The 20,742-nt window shown below is 40.6% G+C and overlaps 1 protein-coding gene across 1 annotated transcript; it reads right to left on the reverse strand.

Annotated features, from left to right (window-relative positions):
• Positions 1-17,275: 17,275 nt before the first annotated feature.
• Positions 17,276-20,306, reverse strand: lrrc4.2 (leucine rich repeat containing 4.2). The gene is made up of 3 exons (XM_055222419.1): positions 19,832-20,306; positions 19,627-19,744; positions 17,276-19,502 (listed from the first exon to the last, which is right to left on the reverse strand). Exon 3 carries the CDS (start codon positions 19,376-19,378, stop codon positions 17,387-17,389), a length of 1,992 nt encoding a protein of 663 aa, XP_055078394.1. The 5' UTR covers positions 19,379-19,502; positions 19,627-19,744; positions 19,832-20,306; the 3' UTR covers positions 17,276-17,386.
• Positions 20,307-20,742: the final 436 nt, after the last annotated feature.

A 20,742-nucleotide genomic window follows, 5' to 3' on the forward strand; every position in this document is an offset into this window, starting at 1 on the left:
TAACAGTACTATATCTCCCGTTCTGATTGGCCAAAGCTCAGAATATGCAGATTGTGGTTTAAAATGACCAAATTCAGTTTCAAGTTTTGTATAAAAGTGTGATATAAATGCTTTTTAAATTGCATTAAAAAGTAACTAGTAATTAGGAGTACTCTGAGTAGTATTTTCAAAGTGTACTTTTAACTTTTAAGTACAAATATGGCAACAGTACTTGTAATTGAGTACATTATTAGCCTTGTAATTGTACTTAAACTTGAGTACACATTTTCAGTACTATTTCCACCACTTCTAAAAGTTGTATTTTGATGAATTTATGCATGTTTGAGTAATCCAGTATTGCCTTGTATTTGACGATTGAGTGTTCAGAAAATGGCCGCTCTCTCTTCCCACCCACGGCTCTATACTTAATGTTTGATTCTTTGAGATATTATCCTTTCCAGGAAATCATTACTCTTTTCAATGGCCACGCCACTTTGTCAATGCCCAATCTCGACAGATCTTGAAAGCTGAGCAGCTTTGGGCCTGGTTAGAGCTTGGATGGGAGAACGCTGGGAATATCAGGTGCCACCGTGGATACTGTCATTGTGTCTTTGAGCAAGACACTTCACCCACCTTGCCAGATATGAATGTGGTGTTTGGGTCAGTGATTGGTGGTTGGAGAGGCCCATAAGTGCAGAACTTGTGCGGGGCAGCTGTGATTTTAATAAGTATGGAGTGAATGAGTAAGTCCTATTCAGCCCGGCTGCTATACACAGACACAGCTCTTATAATCAGTAAGATTTTTAGTAGTAGTGTATTGATTCTCATTTCACCTACTCATTCGACCTGCTCATTTGATCAATTTGGTCATCAATGTGGTCGATCATAATCTTGGGGCTTTCAGCTCCTTTGTTAGATCTGAATCTTGTGGATCCATTCATTTCAAAGAGCTGTTCTAAAGACTGGCTCTTTTTATATTTGTTTATGACAGAAGCCAATATGAGAACCCATCTTATCTACATACGAATCACAGAGAAAAATGACCATGGCTCAGATGTTGCTAAAATGGTTCAAACTGAGAGTGGGAGATGATGCAGAATCTAATAAAATGTTGTACTGCAATAAGAATAATTTAAAAAACTGTTATGATACCACTGTTATGTTTTGTTTTGGAGTTTTTTTGTGCACAAAGCTCTTACTCGTGTTGCCTGCTCTGCTTCTGTGTTGACTCTTGTGTCAGTTCAGCGTGAATTAGTCAAAAATGCATACAAATGTGAAAGAAAAATGTGGTTACTTGTAAAAAACAAGATTTGGATCCAACCGTTTATGTAAAGGAACCATTCAAAAGAGCTGACTCTTTCACCAATGTCACATCACTAGTATGTTGACTGCTTTCACCGCGCAGTTCTTGAGGTCAAAGTATCTCCACTGCATGCTCTCTACAGCTAATTAGAAACCATGTTATTGTCCCGTAATCAGGAAGAACGTGTTAGCATGCAGAGTGTAACCTGTTTAAAATTAACTAGTTTTGCTTTTCATATTTTTAAGGTGTGAAAAATACGGTAAAGTGCCTCAAACTGAGTGGAAACCAGGACCAAAGAATAGTGATTGTTCAGCAGTTATACTACCTCATTCATTAGGTCAATTTGATCAGTCCTCTTGGGAGTCACCAATCGCCCACCAATTGGTCACTAGGGACAAATATCATAAATTGGGCATTATTTTCAAATCTGCCAAGTCAGGGGAAGAATATGGCCATGATGGAACCCCCAATACAACACTGTACGATGATCAGATGAAAGCTTATTGGAGCATGCATTTTCCAAGAGCTTAGGCCAAACCCAGAGATCCATCAGGAGCTTTAAATTTGGATGTTTGTCAATGAGATTTTAATACTAAGGAAGACATTGATTTTGCCTAATCAATTGCAATTTGCGTCACCAGCAGCCTGTGCGTGCCGAGGCCTGAAATAAAGAATGTTTAGCATCACAATAGTGGTCAGACGGGCTGGTTTCAGTGCTGGCTTGTGCGTCTGTTTGTCCATAGCCAGCTGGGATCAATTGACAGAATCTTACATTTATTTGCAGTTGCATGTTCTAATTGATTTTTGACAGATGGAGGATTTTAAGGGGCTCAAAATGAGAAAATTCCACAAACTGTTTTGGGAAATGATTTGACATTTTTTGGCTCTCTGGGGAAAACGGAGATTCTAGAGGAAGATTTAGAAGATTCACAATGTAAATTTTTGCCAAATATCTCCATGGTGACATTATTAGTTGCCTGGAATATTCCACACTATGGCATTAAACTTAAATCCGTAGAGGCCAGCAGGTGGCTCCACACGGCCAGGTTACAGGTTAGAGCTGTGGCGAGGCAAGCCTTTCTCATGATAAGAATGCATGGTTCCAAGGTATTTAGTTTCAATTAAAACCATTGACATCGACTATAAATAAAATCCACTATATAACTTTTTTTTGCCAAAGTTTCTGCTGCTCAGTCAGATCTGTGGAGAGGCAAACCTGCTCATAGTAAGAATGCATGTTTTCAAGGTTTTTAAGTTCTAATTAAAAGACTTGTAATTGACTTTAAAGGTGAGAGGAGACTGAGAGCGTCAAAAACAAAAATGAATGTTTGCGGCAAATATAGCATTTTCTAAACAATAAAAGGTGACATTGTGATATATATGTTATGTGTTAATAGTTAGTACCTCATAGAAGTAAAGTTTAAATGTAGACTGCGTGTCATGTGCCAGTGTGTTAGTCTAGACATACGTTGTAAAGTGGGCTGACATCTGTAGCCTCACAGTCAAACATCAAGGAGTATCATTGCACCTTAGTCTCTTTGTTTTCGTCAGGTCTTTTTCTGTGCCTGGGCTCTCAGCATGTGGTCATACATGAGCTGTGCTGCAGCCTCCACCAGTGAACCAGTGGGAGTAGTTGAAATAAAAGTACTCAACAAACAACAACAGTCAGAAAATAATGCCTCTTTTAGCAAAATCCTTGAGAAGTGTTATAAAGAAAGTTTTTAGCCAATAAATGGTACTTTAATTAAGAAACACAAAAAAGACTATTTAAAAATGCTAAAAACTAACTTCCAATTAATTACAAGGGCCCCTAAGACCCTGGTCTCTGGGACAACAGACCCCTTTGTGCCCCCCGTCAGCTCCCCTGTGGTTAAATAGCTTTTTTTTTAAATTTTCTGGAAATGTAATGGCAATTATCTTTGTTGCCGATTATCACGATTATATATAATGTCCCACAAATGATTATTGGCTACCCCTTTTATCATGTTAAGTGGTATTATTGTTTATCATCCGATCCCCAGGTCACATGTATGAGCTATATACAAAATGCATATGTTTAGTAACGCACAGTGGAAGATTTCAGGCTAAACCATTGCATAATTGAAAAAAATAAAGTTTTTGATCAGGAAAAAGGCATTACAAGACAATGGAATAGACACAATAAAACTTTTGTAACGTCCATCTTGTCTTCGAGTTATGATTGTTAACTTCTTATTTTCTTTTAGTCAGACAACTTCTCAGTGAGATGTATTTACCTTGTTGACATGTTTGGGCTGCTAGCTGTGAGCCATCTTCAGAACTGTCACCGGTGTTGTTGGTGGCGGTTCATAGGAGCTGAAACCAGCAAGTTCAAACGCTGGATCAAGGAGGCTATTGAAGTTAGAACGCAGAGCACAGACACCATTAACCATGATGACAGAGCGATCCTCCTTTCACACACATGGGACACCCTTCTCCAAGGACCACCGGGTGCCAGGAGGCGTGGTCTGTCAGGCTGTCCACGCCTTCAGGAAGTAACAACAGCTGATATATGACACATCACCAACAACACTGGTGACAGTTCTGAGGATGGCTTGCAGCTAACAGCCCAAACATGTCAAAGTAAACCACAGACTGTATGAAGAAGTGGACTAACGGAGTGTGAGTCACTGAGGCAGTTACAGGAGTGAAGTTGGAGCCATATTAGAAATTCCAACTGCGAGTATCATAGCAACCAAAGAGCCAATCCGAAGTGAGACTATCATTGCTAACGCTAACGACCTCAGGGAAAGAAGGCGCCTGATTTGTCTCTTAGAAATGTTCATATCTTGAGTAAAGGACACAATGGCAAAACTAAAAATACCAGGATCATGTAGAGCAGATCAATACGAACATTTTAAGACGAAAATGACAAGACAAGACAAGACATGGTGACACTTTTTCAGTGTAAAGCGAAATGGAGCCAGAAGCGTGCCCATGCTCACTTCTTATCAGGAACAAGGCTAGCAGGTTAGCTATGTCCATTTATATATCCAATCTATGAGCTAAATACATCTCACTAATAAGTTGTTAATTTGTCATCTTAATATATGGAGGTAATATTGAATAAACCTTTTGCAATATGAATACTGGCTTGTAGTTCGAACCGATCATAGTTGTTTGGGTTTGTGTGAACTAGGTCAGTTGTGTCTCTGTGTGAATGTCCTCTTTTGTGAAATTCACTATGGTTCCCAGGGTGCAGCGCAGTACAAGCAGTAAGCCATCAGTCTCCTGTACCTCCTGGACTCACTTTAGTCATCCGTTTGAGGGAAAGGTCAGGCTCTGCAAATGGCTAAAGATTAAGACTCTTCCACAAGTCCACCATACTCAAACTGCGATCCAGCCAACACACAGAAGTCCGTAGTTTAGTTTTTGTACTATCGGGATTAAAGTAATTGGTAGCCTAATATATGTCATTTAGCATAATGTTAGTGCGCATTCACGGATTTTGGCTTCTTCTTTATAGGCCCCATTTGGTGTATTTTTGATTTGAATTGTGCATTACTAATTACTATGGCAACTATGCTCATTTTAATGCCTTTTACAACCATGCATAGGCTAATTGTGATAAGTTTAAATAAATGTGGCAATGAAAGACTGAAATAATTATCAGTTTTTTGTTTTTTTTCTCCATTTGTGACTGGTTTTGAGGTTGAAAAATGTAGGTAACTTCTTTGTTGGTCTTATCTTATTGATATGTGTTTCCAATCATGTTGACAACAGCACTGCATTTGGAATTTAAAACAGCTTGGCTCTGCCGTTGTTTGCAACCTCAAAGAATGGCATATGTACCTCCTTATCCTTGGATGCTTTTCCCTTCTTGTCTATATCCCTCAAGATCTTATCAATGCTAGCACCCCGACGGACCGTACAGTGGTAGCCCTCTTCCGATCTTTTTTAGCTTTAACGTGCCTCATCAATATGGCTAGCATTAGCACCTGACAAGCCGCTTACTCCACAAAGACGTATGGTATCTTTAGCGGGAGTGTCATCAGTAAAAAACCAATGGCTGGAAATCAATAGGAGAAAGGAATCTGTGATGGGGAGGCAGAGGGGGGAGGGGATGTTGAGAGACGGGTGGAAGGGCAGTGCAAGATAGTCGAGTTTAAATGGAGGGACCGCGTCACAGTATAAGACTTGATGGTATAGTCGATGGGAAATGTAACTGTTTTTCATGGGAGACTAGCAGCGCAGCGACTGTGGAATTCGGAGTGAGTCCTGGTAAGACAAAGCGTCCAAAAATAAAATAAAATAAAAAGTAGCAAGTAGGAGCATTGCCAGCATTGTCAGTACTGGTTAGCCAAACACTTTTTTTTTTTTAACCATTGCCATTTTAATTAATAGTGCAGTTTAACTTCTGGTGTGAGACTCTATCTGGTTGTCTTCATTGAGATGTTATTGCTTACCCTAGAATAGTATAGCATTAAATTAATCTATCTCACATTTGCTATGGAAACTACCTGGACAATTAAGTTTACACAGATATCTCCAATGAGTTAAAGACTTGACACAACTAGGAGTTACAAATCAGGTTTGTGGAGAGTCAACCCCACACATTGAAAATGCATGTTTTTTTTTAATTTATTTTGTTTTTTGTTTTTATTTTTTGTCTTTTGTGCTATGAACACTTCTATGATTGAATAAATGCAAGCTAGATTATAATGCCATACTGTGGAACATTCCAGAAAAACCAAAACATTTTCATCCAAGAAACTGGAGTACTGAACAAAACCCACCATGACACCGGGAGAACATGCAAAATCCACACAGAAAGGCCCTGATAGAATCTAACCTAGACCATTCTTGTTGTGAGACAGGAATGCTAGGACACCATTTCTTTCTATAGAATTGTCTTCATGGTAGATCACATGTTTAAAGAGAAAGAAAAAAGACCAAAATGCCGACAAAACAACATTCCATTGTTAAAACAGAAGCCCTAAAGTTGGATAAAACTACTTAAAGATTCATTAAAGCAGACTCATCAATCAAAGTTGTATTTAGATTGCTTTGTGTATGTTTGAGTAATCTTTACACTCCTGTATTCAAGACGGCGTTGCTCCGATCAAACCACAATTTCACCACCATGGCGAAACTGTAACTGTGCTTACTCCATTTCTTAATCGGTGATACACGTAGGTTTTGGCAGCATCATGTAGCCAAATTCTGGTATTTGCTAGCATGATCGGCAGCTGTCCATAGGAAGTGCACTTTATTGTGAGGTTTTTGGCTCCCATTGGGCACAGAAATGTTCTAACGCAGCAGTCAGCGGACTTCTTTCTTTTATTTAAGTAGTTTTTGATCAGTATTGTAGCTTAAAATGTCCAAATTCTAACATAATGATCCATGGATGTCATAGATTATATGGCAGAGAGGAACAACATGAATCAATAGACAGTTTTACCCATTCTAAGTATGGCCGTACATTCACATCCCTCCCGCATTCTGAACATAGTCTTGGCAAGAACCCCCAAACAAGCAATTTCAGCAAACATGTTCCAATCTGCACCATACTGACCTAACATCCGCCACATCTGCTGTTTAAAACCAGGCTATTAAACGCGTCGCAGTTAAGTCCACTAGGCCTTCACATTCTGTTGTAAAATTGAGTAATTGCTATATTGTAGACTTTAAAGTGACTAGGGAGTGGTTTTGGACACAGCCAGTGACTCTATGTCAATTAGTGAGAGAAGAGAGGGAGAAAGGGGAGAGAGATAGGGATGAGGAGAGGAGGGTGGCAGCCTTAGTGACAATACATGGTCACAGCTCATTTACAACGTGATAAAATACAGCCAAAATTTCAAAGTCTGACAAAGATAAGTAAGCAGGCAACCCAAGAGGAAAGATACACATTAACCTCTCCTCCTATTCTTCAAAGTGGCTGTGGCCCAATGTTAAAGGCGTACTGCGTAACTTTTCTAATAAAGAGTGTGTTGATGTCTTGTCTCCACGGAGGTGTTATTGCTTTGCCTGGAATGTTCCACACTATGGTATTAAACAACAATTAAATATCGGTCTTGCTTTTATTTCTTTATGGGTGTTTAATAGTATCTTGGCTTGCCTCTCCATAGATATGACCTGTCACTTTTCTTAGTTGCGTCATCTTCATTGAGATAGGTTAGTTTAAAGTGGGACTAAACACCTAAACTCCGCCCACAACCACATTTCAAATAGAGCTGCTAAACTGGACAGTAGAGGACTAAAGAAAGAGTGACAGGAGAGGAGGGGCGGGGTCTGGAAGTATAAGGAGCTGTGTGATCGGTCTAACAGTTATCCACATTTCAAAGTCCTACATCCAGAAATGCCTGACTGTAATCAGGGCAGTCATGTGTGATGTCATCATATACGTGACATTTGGCTACTGGAGCCAGGACACACCCATTTTTATGCATTTTTTGACCACAAAACTGCAAATTTAAGGTTTCAAGTTCCCAAAAATGACTAAGAACAGAAGAAGCTATTCAAACTAAAAAAGTTGATTTAGTGTTTAGCTCTACTTTAATGCCACACTGTGAAACATTCCAGGCAAAGCAATAACATCTCTGCTGGTGGTGGACAATCACCTGTCTTGTCTCCATATAGAAAAGGTTAAAGCCATGATTAAGATTTTATTTGTATAGATAAACACGTACTTTAAATGTTGTACATAGGACCTTCTTATCCTGTACATATGGACATTAAACTCGAAATGATCACAATTATAAACGATAAAAAAAAAAAAAAAGATTGTTTGGCTTTGTTCTCAAGCCAAATTTCCCAGTCAGTGAGCAGAACTAGCTCCTTACTTTGAGTTCCCAGATCTTACGACTAAAACCACTTTGTTATAAACCCAAATGGGCTCTCTGTGATATGAAGTGTCCTCAGTTATGAATGAATTGAAGTTTTTAAACCAGGAGTGTTTTTTTGCCTCACAATTTAGTCTGGGTTCAAGCATATTTCACGCCCGTTCAGATTTAGCCTTGGTCTATTCAAGGAGCATGCTAAGCTAAACGTCTTACGAGGTGGTACTTGGTGAGAACATTCTGAGGACCACTTAACCAGAGCGCTTGATCCATCTTCAAATCAGAATTGAAGCATGAATTCAATCCGTTTCCTCCTTGTTCTTACTTCTAGCGGTTGTACTTAGCCGGGAACAGCCTGTCTACTTTAGTGCTATTCATATAAGTGCACTCTCTCTTCCTTCCTTTTTTTCTGACAATTCATAGACGCACCACACAAACCGAGCCACTGCTTTAACATCACAAAACCTGGGATACTATTACCTGCCGTATTATCCCATTAGAATATATAAAATTGCAGCTAACATTTTTGATTATTTATATAGTATAAACTTAAAGGTGCTGTATGCTATTCTTAAATATATGAAAAACAGAACATGGTAATTATAAGCTGCAGCTGTCCAAACTTATTCCTAGCATCCCAATTATTCACCACGGGTTTATAGGCACTTAACAACTCCCAGAGCCCAGAGCAGATACCGGTAATGATAACAATAACTAGCATGCTAACAATGCATCAGCCTGACATCCTTGTTCACGTACGCTAAAATGCAAATACATTTTGGCCCTAAGTTTGCCCCAATATGTCTAAACTGGGGCAAAACACAGTGTATTTTTTATTTTTCTTATATATTTTATTTTGTTTTATATGTAAAAAAAATGGGTACAGCCCATGGGTATCAGCAGGGTCTGTCTATCTTTTGCTGTTTGCTGATAACAGTTTATTACCTAAATAATTCCAGCGTTTTGTGATTGAAATTGTGATTTTGGTTGCAATTCATTGTGTTTCTGTATTACGCAAAATTGATTCTTGTGAGCTCTAAGTCGTGTTATAATGTTCCTACGTCCTCAAGAGAAACGCTTTATTGTTAGTCTGTCTACATCCACTTTGTGTCGTCATGAAGCTATAGTTTTCAAGTTAACAGCGACCTTTTTTACCTTTTCTTCTGTAGAGATTGGCAATTCCAGGGCTAAAATTATCCAAATGATTCTAATGAAGGTGTGTGGAGTTTAAAAACACAGTGGAACACTTCCTGTATCACCACATGCAACAGAGTGTTTTCAGTTTGAGAGAAGAACTCAGCCTAAATATGCAGGATTTGTGGGTTAAACATGTGTGAATTGAACAAAACACAACTCCAGGTGTGTTTTTGATGAGGAAACATTATAAGATAGATCAGAAAATAGTGTGATATGAGCTCTTTAATTTGTAATCCTCAACTGTGCCTTTGAACACTTTGTTTCTTCGCCATCAGAAACTAAACTAAAACGCCAGCGCGCTCAGACCCGCCTCCTCTCTCCTTCCACTAGCATTCAAGTGGCAGAAAAGAAAGCCTACTTGTCACTGGACTTTCCGTGTTGCCAGATATAACGGACATTAAAGACTTGAACAAACAGCCAATAGGCCTTGTTATACCAAGTCTGCTGCACGGCCAGAGACATGCTGTGCTGGGGACATAATAAGAGACACTTTTTTTTTTCTTCTTCTCCTTCTTTTTTCTCTGTCTCTCTCAGCCCACACATTACTGCATCCACCAAAAACATTTCGTATGGTAAAATACAACCATGGTACTGTGTAAGGATGTTAAATGTATCGAAAATCAGATACTAATCGATCCTAAAACTACCATTAAAACTAGATACTCATTTGAGCAAGTGTCTATACTAAACACTATGGAACGTACCTGGACCACGGAGGGATTATAGATATAAACACACTTGGGAATATAAAATAACAATAATTAAAAAAATTATAAATAAATACATAAATATAAAAATATAAAAAAAATATATATATATAGGTTAAAAATGATATTCCATTGTCTAAAAAAAGACTATTTTTTATTATCGTTGTGGTATTAGAATTGGTATCGAGTCTATTGCGTAGTATCGAAATTGCGTTGGAAAGTTTAGTATTGTGACCGCGCTACCATGGTACAAAGAGACTTGTGCGGTGTATTGAAGGATTTTTAAAAAAAGTTATAATTGCAGTTTTTCTTTCAAGCTTTGCAATTGCGATTAGGTTTGTAAGTTCACATTTTAAACACGGCCAGGAGAACTGACAAAAAAGACTGGACTTTCGGCTCGTTCACGGGATCCGAATCCTCTCCGTCTATTTGATCATTTCAAAGAGCCGTCAAAAGACCGTCTCTTTTTATGTTTATATGACGGAGGCTTATGCAATAGCTCATTTTATCTACAAACTAATTTAGAGAGGAATGACCAAGGCTAAAATTGAATTAACCATTGAAAAGGAGCTGGGGGATCTAAACTACAGGGTTACAGGGCCATTTTTATACAGAATAACGATGAGATAAGTAGTTTGTGGAGGGAATTATGGTGCTTCAAAAATTGCCGCCTTTGTGATTTGTCTTTTGTTTCCATTCAACTTGCGATTTCGATTTGATTGCAGTTAATGTAGCCTGTTGGGTACTTTGATTTTCTCGAGGATGCTCAAATGACATGATGGCAGACTTGGAGAGACCATCTGCTGGATAAGGGCCCACCTGTAACATGGCACTAACTGGCAGGTGTGTATGGCATCTTCAGTCATTCATAAAAGCTCTCAAGTCATGGGAGTGATGTAAATACATGCTGTTGTACCACTACGGCAGATTTAAGTGGACTATTAGCCTCTCCTGGATGACTGCAATAGTGGATGCGTAATTAGGCTAACCGTATTGTATACTTTACTGCGTAGCTCTTACGGTTACGTGGTGATTTGGCGATCCTTCCAGTCAATGTCTTCCCCAAGGACACAACAACAGAATGCGTCTCGAGCGACTACACCGCGCCGTCAAGACAGATACGGACCGATAACGCTAACGCCAATGGAATTAAGCAACATGTATTGATAAAAATGTCATAATTAGTATAGTAAAGTGTGGTAAATGACGTTAGCTTCTACTGTATGGAAGAATGAACTTTGAACGCATAAAACAAAACAAAAAAAAACGTTTAAATGGGTGTTATGTAATCTTTCACCACCTGCTTGTCTCCATGGAGATGTTATTGCTTTGTCCATAATGTCCTACAGTATGACATTTAGCTTATCTACTGTATATCCTTGGATCCAGGCCAAGTATAGGTCAGATCTGTGGAGAGGCAACCCCAAAGTACTATATTGTGGAACATTCAAGAACAAACTAATGATATCTCCGTGTAGACAAGCAGGTGGCAGATGCTCCACGAGAAGTTACATTGTACACTTTTAACAATGTAGTGAATCAAGTAATACGCAGAGATGCATTAGCAAAAATATTACTAAAATGTGGCCAAAAAAAGAAAAAAAAAAAAAGGTAAAGGTAAAGACATTTAACATTCTCTAGTGTCAGTATACTTTTGAATGAACGCTATGTTTTGTATTCAGCATCTTGAAATCTCCATTGGTTTAACATTGGACTAACCAAAAATGCTATGATATTTACACAAGAAATACTAATAAAATATAATTGTCACTCCCACTCAACTGGTGCACCAGACGTGTTACATCATGAGTGCCCTACTTGTACGATAATAGTGATACAGTATATACTGTACACGGCGTATTTAAATGAGCTTCTATTTTTAAACAACGCTAATACTCGAGCGACACATCTTGCCTCTAGCTTTGCGGCATTTTGTTGTTTTTCAAGCTCGTAATAAGGGAACTCTGTAATTTCCGCTTAAATATATAAATAAATTGTTTTCCCAGACAACTCCGACTGAAATTCTGTGAACCATTTGTTACATCAGTGACAGGTTGCATCAGTATAAACACAGATTTGCAGTAAAGTTTTTGTTTTCTTTTTAGATTAATATATTCATGGTTGGTCACATGTATGTTACTGGATTGGTGTCTAGTAGTAGACCGCCATGACGTCTTTGTCTCCAGTGGAGGGCAGGAGTCAGTTTCCTCCATCAGTTGTATTTTCAAAGGAAATATTAAACCAAGCAAATTCTGTAAAGCACTTTGAATTACCTTGTGTAAGAATTGTGCTACACAAATAAACTTGCCTCGCCTTGCCTAAAGCACTTATTATGCAAAATCGACTCTTCCAATTTTTACCTTGTTAAAGTTGTATTTAGAGTGATTCATGTATGTTTGAGTACTGTTTTTCTCCTTCATTCAAGACGTCATTGCTCTGATCTACTCCTTTTACTCGCCCAATGCTCTGTACTTACTTCGTTTTCTAATTTTCTTTTCTTAAATGATGATATGTGAAGGATTCGGCAGTCATTTTGATTCAATTGAAAAAAAAAAAATTTAAACCCACGGGTCGCTGGTGTTATCTGCAGCTATCCACAGGAGGAGCTGACAGCTGCGTGGCTCTTTGTTGTGATGACTTTTACAGCGACATCAGCTCCCATTGGGCACAGCAGATTTCTAACACAGAAGTCAGCAAACTTATTGTATTAGGTCGTTTTAGATCAATATTGAAATTTAAAGTGTCCAGTTTATGACGTAATGATTCACAGGTGTCAAAGTTTATAACTATAAAGCACATCAGCACAATATGTCTGATTTAAAAAGCAAAATCTACAAATGTATATTGTGTATTTGTGTCAAAAGCCATTAGCGTATGTTTATTCCACCACACCACAAATTAGCCAGACCCGTCTCTCACTAAGTGACCTTCATGTGATGCTGTAACGTTGTATCCATGGATTTCAAGTGACAAAAGCTGATGACCATTTCCATAGCAACTGACAATTCAACAAGCAAATATTGATATCTTTTGAATGGTCAAAAGTCCAACAAATGGCATTGACATGAACCTTGTGAATGGAGATAATGGGGTAGTTAGAAGGACAGATTTGAATATATATTCAGATATGTTGATAATAATTTATGGTTAATATCTCTATACTTTGGACTCTGGACTTTCCGTAATGAAATAAAAACATAGGTCAAAGCTGCACCATGTAACATTTCTGGTTTGCCTGGAATGTTTCACAGTATGACTTTAACTTATGGATCTCCCTGGAGACAAGCAGGTGATGCCACAAGGCCATGTTATAAGTTAGATCTGTGAAGAGGTGACCCTGCTCAATGTAATGTTTTTCAAGGTCATTTTGAAGGAAAGACAGGTGTAATTGAATAAATGCAGGACAGAGTACCTTAATGCCATACCATGGAGTATTCCAGGCAAAGCAATAGCATATCCATGGAGACAAGCAGGTGGCACTCCCCTTACCGGAAAAGTTACATATTGCACCTTTAACATCTTTTCTGTCAGCAGAAATGAACTAAGACAAAACGATTTGCAGTGTGTGATTGTAGGACTTTAAAGCAGCAAAATTAATAAACTGGGTGAGTTTGAAGAGAATCACTAACAATGATTAGGTTGAACATTTGTGGATTTTCTGTATTTGAGAATTCTTAAAAAACAAACAAACCCACAAACTGTTTCTCACTCATAAAGGATTATAGCCTCAGACCTTTATGGCATGAAATTCTTATACATGGATGAAACCAAAGGCTCTAAACCTGTGTTTTTCCATGTGTTTGTTTGTCTTGCCCCAGTACAGATATATTGTATAACCAGCTCTTGAAGCCAAAATAATACTGCTGCAGGGTGTCTGCATCTGATTAGAAAGCATTTTATTAAAATCAGGAAGTGCACATCAGCATGGTGGTTGTTTAGTTTTACTGACAGAGCAAAACTCCGCTTTGATCTCTGAGAGTTGTGAAAAGTACTTATAAACTCATTGTGGTGAATAACTTGCATGCTTGTAATGCATTCATAAGGTAAGTGAGGAACAACTTTGAACCACTGTTTAAACTGCACTAGTTCTGGTTTTCACATTTTTGAGACAAAAATCAGGTACAGGTGTGCCTTTAAGTACTATTGACCCTTAGAATAGTGAGATGTTTCATATGAAACCCCACAAACTGTATAAACGGCAATTGAGGTTTTTCCCCATCACAGTTGCTGAAAAATCAATGTTTCAGTCCAATATTACCAATAATGCATTTGAATTATTTAGCAGCGCTGCTGTGAACAAGTCCCTCCATGGCCTAGCACAGGGGTGGGCAAACTTTTTGACACATGGGCCATGTACACTTGTACATATATATACATGTCTGGCCTAGCATCAAAGTACATCTCCCACATCTTGGTGTCATATGAACCATCTCATACTCTGAGGACTTCAGGGACCGGCCTCCTGCTGGCGTCGAGCGTCAGGACTAAACATGGGGAATCAGTGTTTCATTTTTATGCAACTAAAAACCTGTTTTCCTGAAGATGTGAGACAGGTGCTGCTCTGACAGTGTTTTAATCCAGGCTCAAAACAATTCTGTTTTGGTGTTTTTTTATTCTGCACTCTACTCTTTTAATACCAGTTTTATAATGAGTATTTATTCTGTAAAGCATTTTGAATTACTTTGTGAACAAATTGTGTTATACAAATACATTTGCTCTGTCTAGCCTGTAGTGCTGTTTGGACTCACAGAGCCTATCACTACATCACATTATTCAGTGTGTCTTGCCCAGTGGTGGGAAGCAACTAAATATATGTATAAAAATACACATTCAGAACACTAAACTACAGTTACTCATTAATTTGGTGGTATATAGAGTACAGTTACTTTCCTAAAATTAAAGGAATTCATTGCAGTACTTGATCTTAACTGCACAGTAATAGGTAGAAAAACAGGAAACATCACTCTTGTGGTCCGTGAATGTGCGATTTGGCTTCTCTAATTAGTGATAAATAAATGCACTGCAAACGGTGCTGTAAACATAAAGCTGTTTCAATCCTGTGCTGCGTTTTTACACTATAATATAATGCAACTAAATATGAAAGTATACTACTGAAAACAGAATCAGTTCATTTGAAGTTTTTTGCAGTGGACTAAAGTTACCCCTCACTTTCCTTATTAAACTTACACAGTCTAGAGTGTAGTTTCCCATCATGGTAAAACTAACAACTAGCATGCTATCAGACAATAAAACACTTCATAATTAGATGCAGACAGTACGCAGCAGACTTATTTTAACCTGAAGAGCTGCTTATACAAAATATCTGTAGTGCCACAAAAAAAAAAAATCTGGTACAGGCCCTTTAATGCAGGCATTCAGTATTCTGTAAATACATTCAAAGTATTCGTCCCAACACTGGTCTTGCCTAATGACACAAGAGCAGCATCTTTCGACCTTTGGGTAGGTTGACGTGTGCGCCCTAACCACTGTGCCACTGCCGCCCCGTAATCCCAGGCATCAAAGCCCAGCAGCCTATCTGACCTGCATAGAGCCCCAGTGTGCCGTTTGAATGCTGCATTGTATACCCACTACTTAAAGGGCCATTCATGTACTCACTCAGCAAATGCATAGCAGCGTAAGACCAGGGATTTGTGTTAGGAGTACAATACAGCCTCCAGCCATTGCAGAACTTAAAGTGTATATGACAGGTTAGGCTACTCATTTCACTACAATAGTTAATTATATTTAAGATTTTACATAGAAATCTTGCTTAGTTTTTTTTAATATATATAATTTTACTTTCTGGTTGGACTTTGGCAGCAGGTATGACATACGTAGAGCTGATTCCATGACTGTTACCTAGCAACTATAATGTTAAGAACTAGTCTAAATAGTTATAATTACACTAATTAAATAAATTACAGCACTTTTATTGGGTTAAATGAATGTTAAAACTGTCAGAAATTTGCTTTGTTTGTGTGTAAATTGGCTTTGTATTTTAGATGGAATGGAACAATAGAGGTAGGTTCTGTTTGAGAACTCACCACTTCCTGTATTTTTGCACTTTTCATTTGATTTTTTACCCCACAAACTGCCACTTAACTGACATAAAACTATGATAAATATTTACCACAGGTGCTATCCCGCCCAAATCAAGTCGTAACTATAAAAACAAGAAAACCTGTCATACGCACTTTAACACTGAAACATATGGAAGATAATTCAAACAAAGACAGACATCGGGGTTTCCGTTTAGAGAAATACAAACCCAAGATTTTTTTTTATTATTATCATTTTTCATAGCCTCCTTAGTCTCTCCATAAAAATAGTGTTGCTCAAAGTAAACAGTTCAAATGAAAAGAAAGTCAAATTCTCAATGTATAGTCCATGATAAAGCCCCAGTTTCAGACATTCATTTAGTTCGCTTCAGTTTTCTTTTAGCTTCTCCCACAGCAGAGCGGTCAGCCCCGTATCACTGCACCGCATCTGTTCCTTCTGAAAATTAGCATCGGAATGAGCCCTTGCTTAGACAAATCAGGCAACTGCTGTAATGCGTTACTAAATTAGCCCTAAACACTACACAAGCCATAAAGAAGCATGTCGAAAACCTAATGGACAGGAAGATATACAAAATGCACCAAATGACAGAACATTTGCATTGACTTGTATAGCAGCCTGAAATGACATCTTTTCCAGTGGACACCAAAGAAACATTTTAATACGCTACAAATCAGACACTGGCAAATGAACGCATAGGCTATAGCTGCAGCCAACACATGGTTAATCCTTAGCTGCAGAAATTCACCGCAGTCCGAAAGCATTTGGCTGATAGCTCCTGAACAGCACATTCTATCTGTGTGACCGTGCTATCGTTGGACAAATCTAGAGACATTTTCCTGGCGGGTCTTGCTGTGGTACTGGGACTACGCACGGTTTTATTGCATATGATATTTGGCACAGTACAAACTGGAGCTCACATTGGGGGCTGTTTAGAAAGGGGCGACTGTGTAAAGACTTTTTACTGCATTCTAAATATGGACAAAACAAATGAAATGCCTCATCCTGCGTTAGACACAAGCAAGACCATCTGTACTCACTAAAACAAATCAGTAGCTTTGTCTTTTTTAAATAGAAGTCATTAAGTATTAGAAAATAGTTTGAAATGACTTTCTTTTCTAATATAATCTGCAGATCTCACCACTGCCATTCATTTATATATAGATATATATTTGTATTTTTTCATATTTATATACGTATGTATAGGGATGTACAAGAAACAAAAAACTGTCTGAGTTTTCACTGTACAAAAGAAAGTTACCATCTTGTTCCTTGTGCATTCTATTGCATGGGCGAGTGAGCAGAATGATGGAGGAGGGCAGTCAGTAAAATCCAGGGAGAGCTCCTCAGATTTGGGTCTCTTGAACCTTATCCTTGCCATGAGAGCTCTTGATGACGTAAGGGTCAGAGATAGTGCTGATGTGGCTGTGATGCTGTCTGACAGAGCGGTGCACAGAGTTGTTATGGGTCCAGTGTGCGCCATAGCTCCCCTGTCGTAAGGACGAGGACACGTACCCAGGTTTAAAGGTGTTGCTGTTGTGTTCCACTAAAGTGGGCAGTACCAATCCTGTGTCGTCTGAGCCGCTAGATCCAGAGGTGGTGGGAGGAACCGGAGGAACCTCCTCCTCCATCTGAATGATTTCTATGGTCCTCACTGCAGCCACTGTGCTCCTCTGTTGATGTCGTTTGCGTAACTTATAAAAAGCTATCAACATGGCAGCTGCCAGCAGGGTGACTGCAACAAAGCAGCCAATAATAATTTTGGTGGTCTTCATGACCTCGTCCAGGCTGGCTGCGGGCCCACTGGGGATCTTGGCAGTGGGGATGGACACCTGCCTGGGAGTCTGAGTGTTGTGGAACAGCACAGTAGGTGTGGAGATAAAGACCGGCTGGAACACAGAAGGGGAGGCCGGAAGTGTGGGTTTGGGCTTAGGGGTCTCCTCCACTGTGGGCTCCATGATCTCCACGGTGACAGTGGTGAAGTAGGACAAATTAGATGTATTGAGTTCAGCGTTGCTAACATTTAGGTATGCTGAGGCATTTGAATTTCCTGCCATGTTGCTCACCATGCACGTGTAGATGCCCGTGTCAGTGGGGAGAACATTGGAAAAGTTGAGCGTTCCATCATTAAGCACAGATATCCGCGCGTGAGCCGACCCATGTGTCAATACAGTGCCATTAGGGAGAAGCCATCGCACTGAGCTCATGGCCGCTGTGCGACACTTTAGCTCAGCCACTCTCTCTGCTGAAATATTCAGATCTCTGGGGGCATCCAGGATGACCGGGGCAGAGCACTGGAAGGTGGTCTGATCCACCTCCACTAAATATCGGCCTCTCATGTGGAGCGGGGTGTGGCAGCGCCCGCAGCACGTGGAGTTGGTGGGGATGTATTCTCGGAGCCACCAGGAAAGCCACACCACATCACAGTCACAGCGCCATGGGTTATGGTGCAGGTGCAGCTCCACGAGGTACTGCAGTGGGGTGAACAGGTTGTGTGGGAGCGATGACAGGTTATTATGGGCTAGATTCAGCTCCACCAGAGCTGTGTTGTCATCAAATGCATTTCTCTCTATAATGGTGATGGCAGAGTTCATAATCCAGAGTTTCCGCAAATGTTTAAGTCCATGGAAGGCCGCGGGTTTGAGTTCAGGGAAAACATTCTCGGATATCTCCAGCTCTTCTAATCCCACCAGAGGAGACAGATGAGGAAACTCCCTCAGGTTACACATCCCTAAATTTAGATACTTGAGATTCTGAAGGCCGTCAAATGCCCCATCAGAGATGTACTCCAGTTTCCTCAGCTCTCCCAGATCCAGCCTCATCAGGGACGGCACACGGTTGAAGGCGTTGGACGGGATGCTCTCGATGGGATTATTCCGGAGCCACAACTCTCTCAACTTTGACAAGTACTCAAAGGCCCCACTGGGAATGACGGTCAGCCTGTTATCGAACAGCTCCAATGTGTTCAGGCTGGTCAGCCCATTAAATGCTCCCACTTCAATCTGTCGGATAGCGTTGCGGCCCAGCTGCAGTACCTCTAGGTGGTGCAAGCGCCTAAAGGTATCGGCCTGGATAGTCTCTATGCTGTTCTCCATCAGGTTGAGGTACCTGGTGTTGGTGGGGATGTTGGGGGGCACCCTGACCAGGCCGCGGCGGGTGCACACCACCTTGCTGAGCTGATTAGTGCAGGAGCACACAGCTGGACAGTTCTGTGGGTGAGTAGGGCCCATAGCGGGGCCCGTGGACTGGCACATACTCAGAGGTACCATGAGGCAGAGCACGGCGAGCAAAGCTGTGTTCCAGGTAAGCTTCACACTAACCTGGCCCAGAGGACTCATGGTGTGGAGGGCTCATTATTCTGCATGGTAGGGGGAGATGGCACACACCCGCCACAGACACACCACCTTAGCCTGGTTGGAGCAACTCGGTGCCCCCAAGTTCCATCGACAGTGTTGAAGGGTGCTACATCATGACAGTGTGAGAGGGAGAGAGAAAAAGAGAAAAAAGACAGACAGAGTAAGAGTGGCTTTAAGTACAAGCGCACGAGCACTGCAGCAATGTAAGAAAAACAATTACAGAGACATACCTCATTAGTTTGAAATCAGAGCATTTCTTCTCTTTTCTGTCTCAAAAAGAAGCAGTCCTGCATCACATTCATTTATAAATCCATCCCAGGGCGAGAGCTGTTTTCTTGTTTCCTCTTTCTGAAAAAGTGATGTGGCCCTTTATTAGCCAAGGGTACAAAATGGCTCCTGGTATTAAAGACTGAAAGCAGCATGGAAAGCACTTACGAGCAGATGTAAGGCCAGTAAAGCTTGGCAGCTCCGCGGATCCCTTCTGCCCTCTCTAACAGCCCCAGTGCCAAGCTGCAGACCCCCAATCGGCACTCCGCGCTGGATAAATCACAATGATCCATAACGCAGTCAAACAGAACACAGGAGCAGAGTGGCGGAAAAAGAAGTCACAGGAGAATACAAAAACATGTAGAAATCCTCAGTGTTCTGGGTCCTGGTGCATGGTCTGGCAGCTCGGCTGTTTGGTGGGTTAGACCTCCCTCTCTGTGACTTTGCCAAGGGCTAGTCAGCCGCTGATTAGCCCCGTTGTGACAGAGACTGAGAGGCAGAGAAAAGGCTAAAGAACTGCCGGCACAGTCATCTTCCTTCTCTCTGCTCACGCTTTAGTCCAATCGTCGGTCTGGCTGGCCCCGGTCAGAGCAGCTGCAGGCTGCCGTGTGCACAGTTAGCAGTAATCCGTCTATTGCTCCTGGAGGGGAGGGGGTGGTGGGTGAGATGGTGGCAGAGGATGGGGGGTGGAGAAGGGGATGCACTGCGCTGCTGGAGCTTCAGCTCTTTGAAAAAAAAAAGAAGAGAGGAAGCGCTCTTGTCCTCTTCTGCAATGAGTGAGAAGCCAGGCACCGGGAGGACGCGTGGACACTCCGGCTCTGTATCCATAAACAAGGTGTCCTTACTGCGCAGTTTGTCCTCTGAGTCCTCTCCTACAGCGCTCCTCAGCTGCTCATGTGGTAGTTTGTCTTTTCCCGGAGCTGAGGTAGTAAGTTGTGGCAGTTAGCCATGTGTGTGGCTGTCAGACTCCGGCTGGCTGGGGCTGCTGGACTACTGCAGTAGCCCGAGAAGAACAGAAAAGGAACGGAGGAAAACAGAGAGAGAGAGAAGGAATTGGGTAGATTAAGAGAGAAGGAGGG

This window comes from Periophthalmus magnuspinnatus, chromosome 6, assembly GCF_009829125.3.
Source record: "Periophthalmus magnuspinnatus isolate fPerMag1 chromosome 6, fPerMag1.2.pri, whole genome shotgun sequence".
Lineage (NCBI taxonomy): Eukaryota > Metazoa > Chordata > Actinopteri > Gobiiformes > Gobiidae > Periophthalmus > Periophthalmus magnuspinnatus.

Bases quoted from the DNA above. Each gene is read 5' to 3' on its own strand.
- lrrc4.2 (XM_055222419.1), bottom strand. From the start codon at position 19,378: ATGAGTCCTCTGGGCCAGGTTAGTGTGAAGCTTACCTGGAACACAGCT.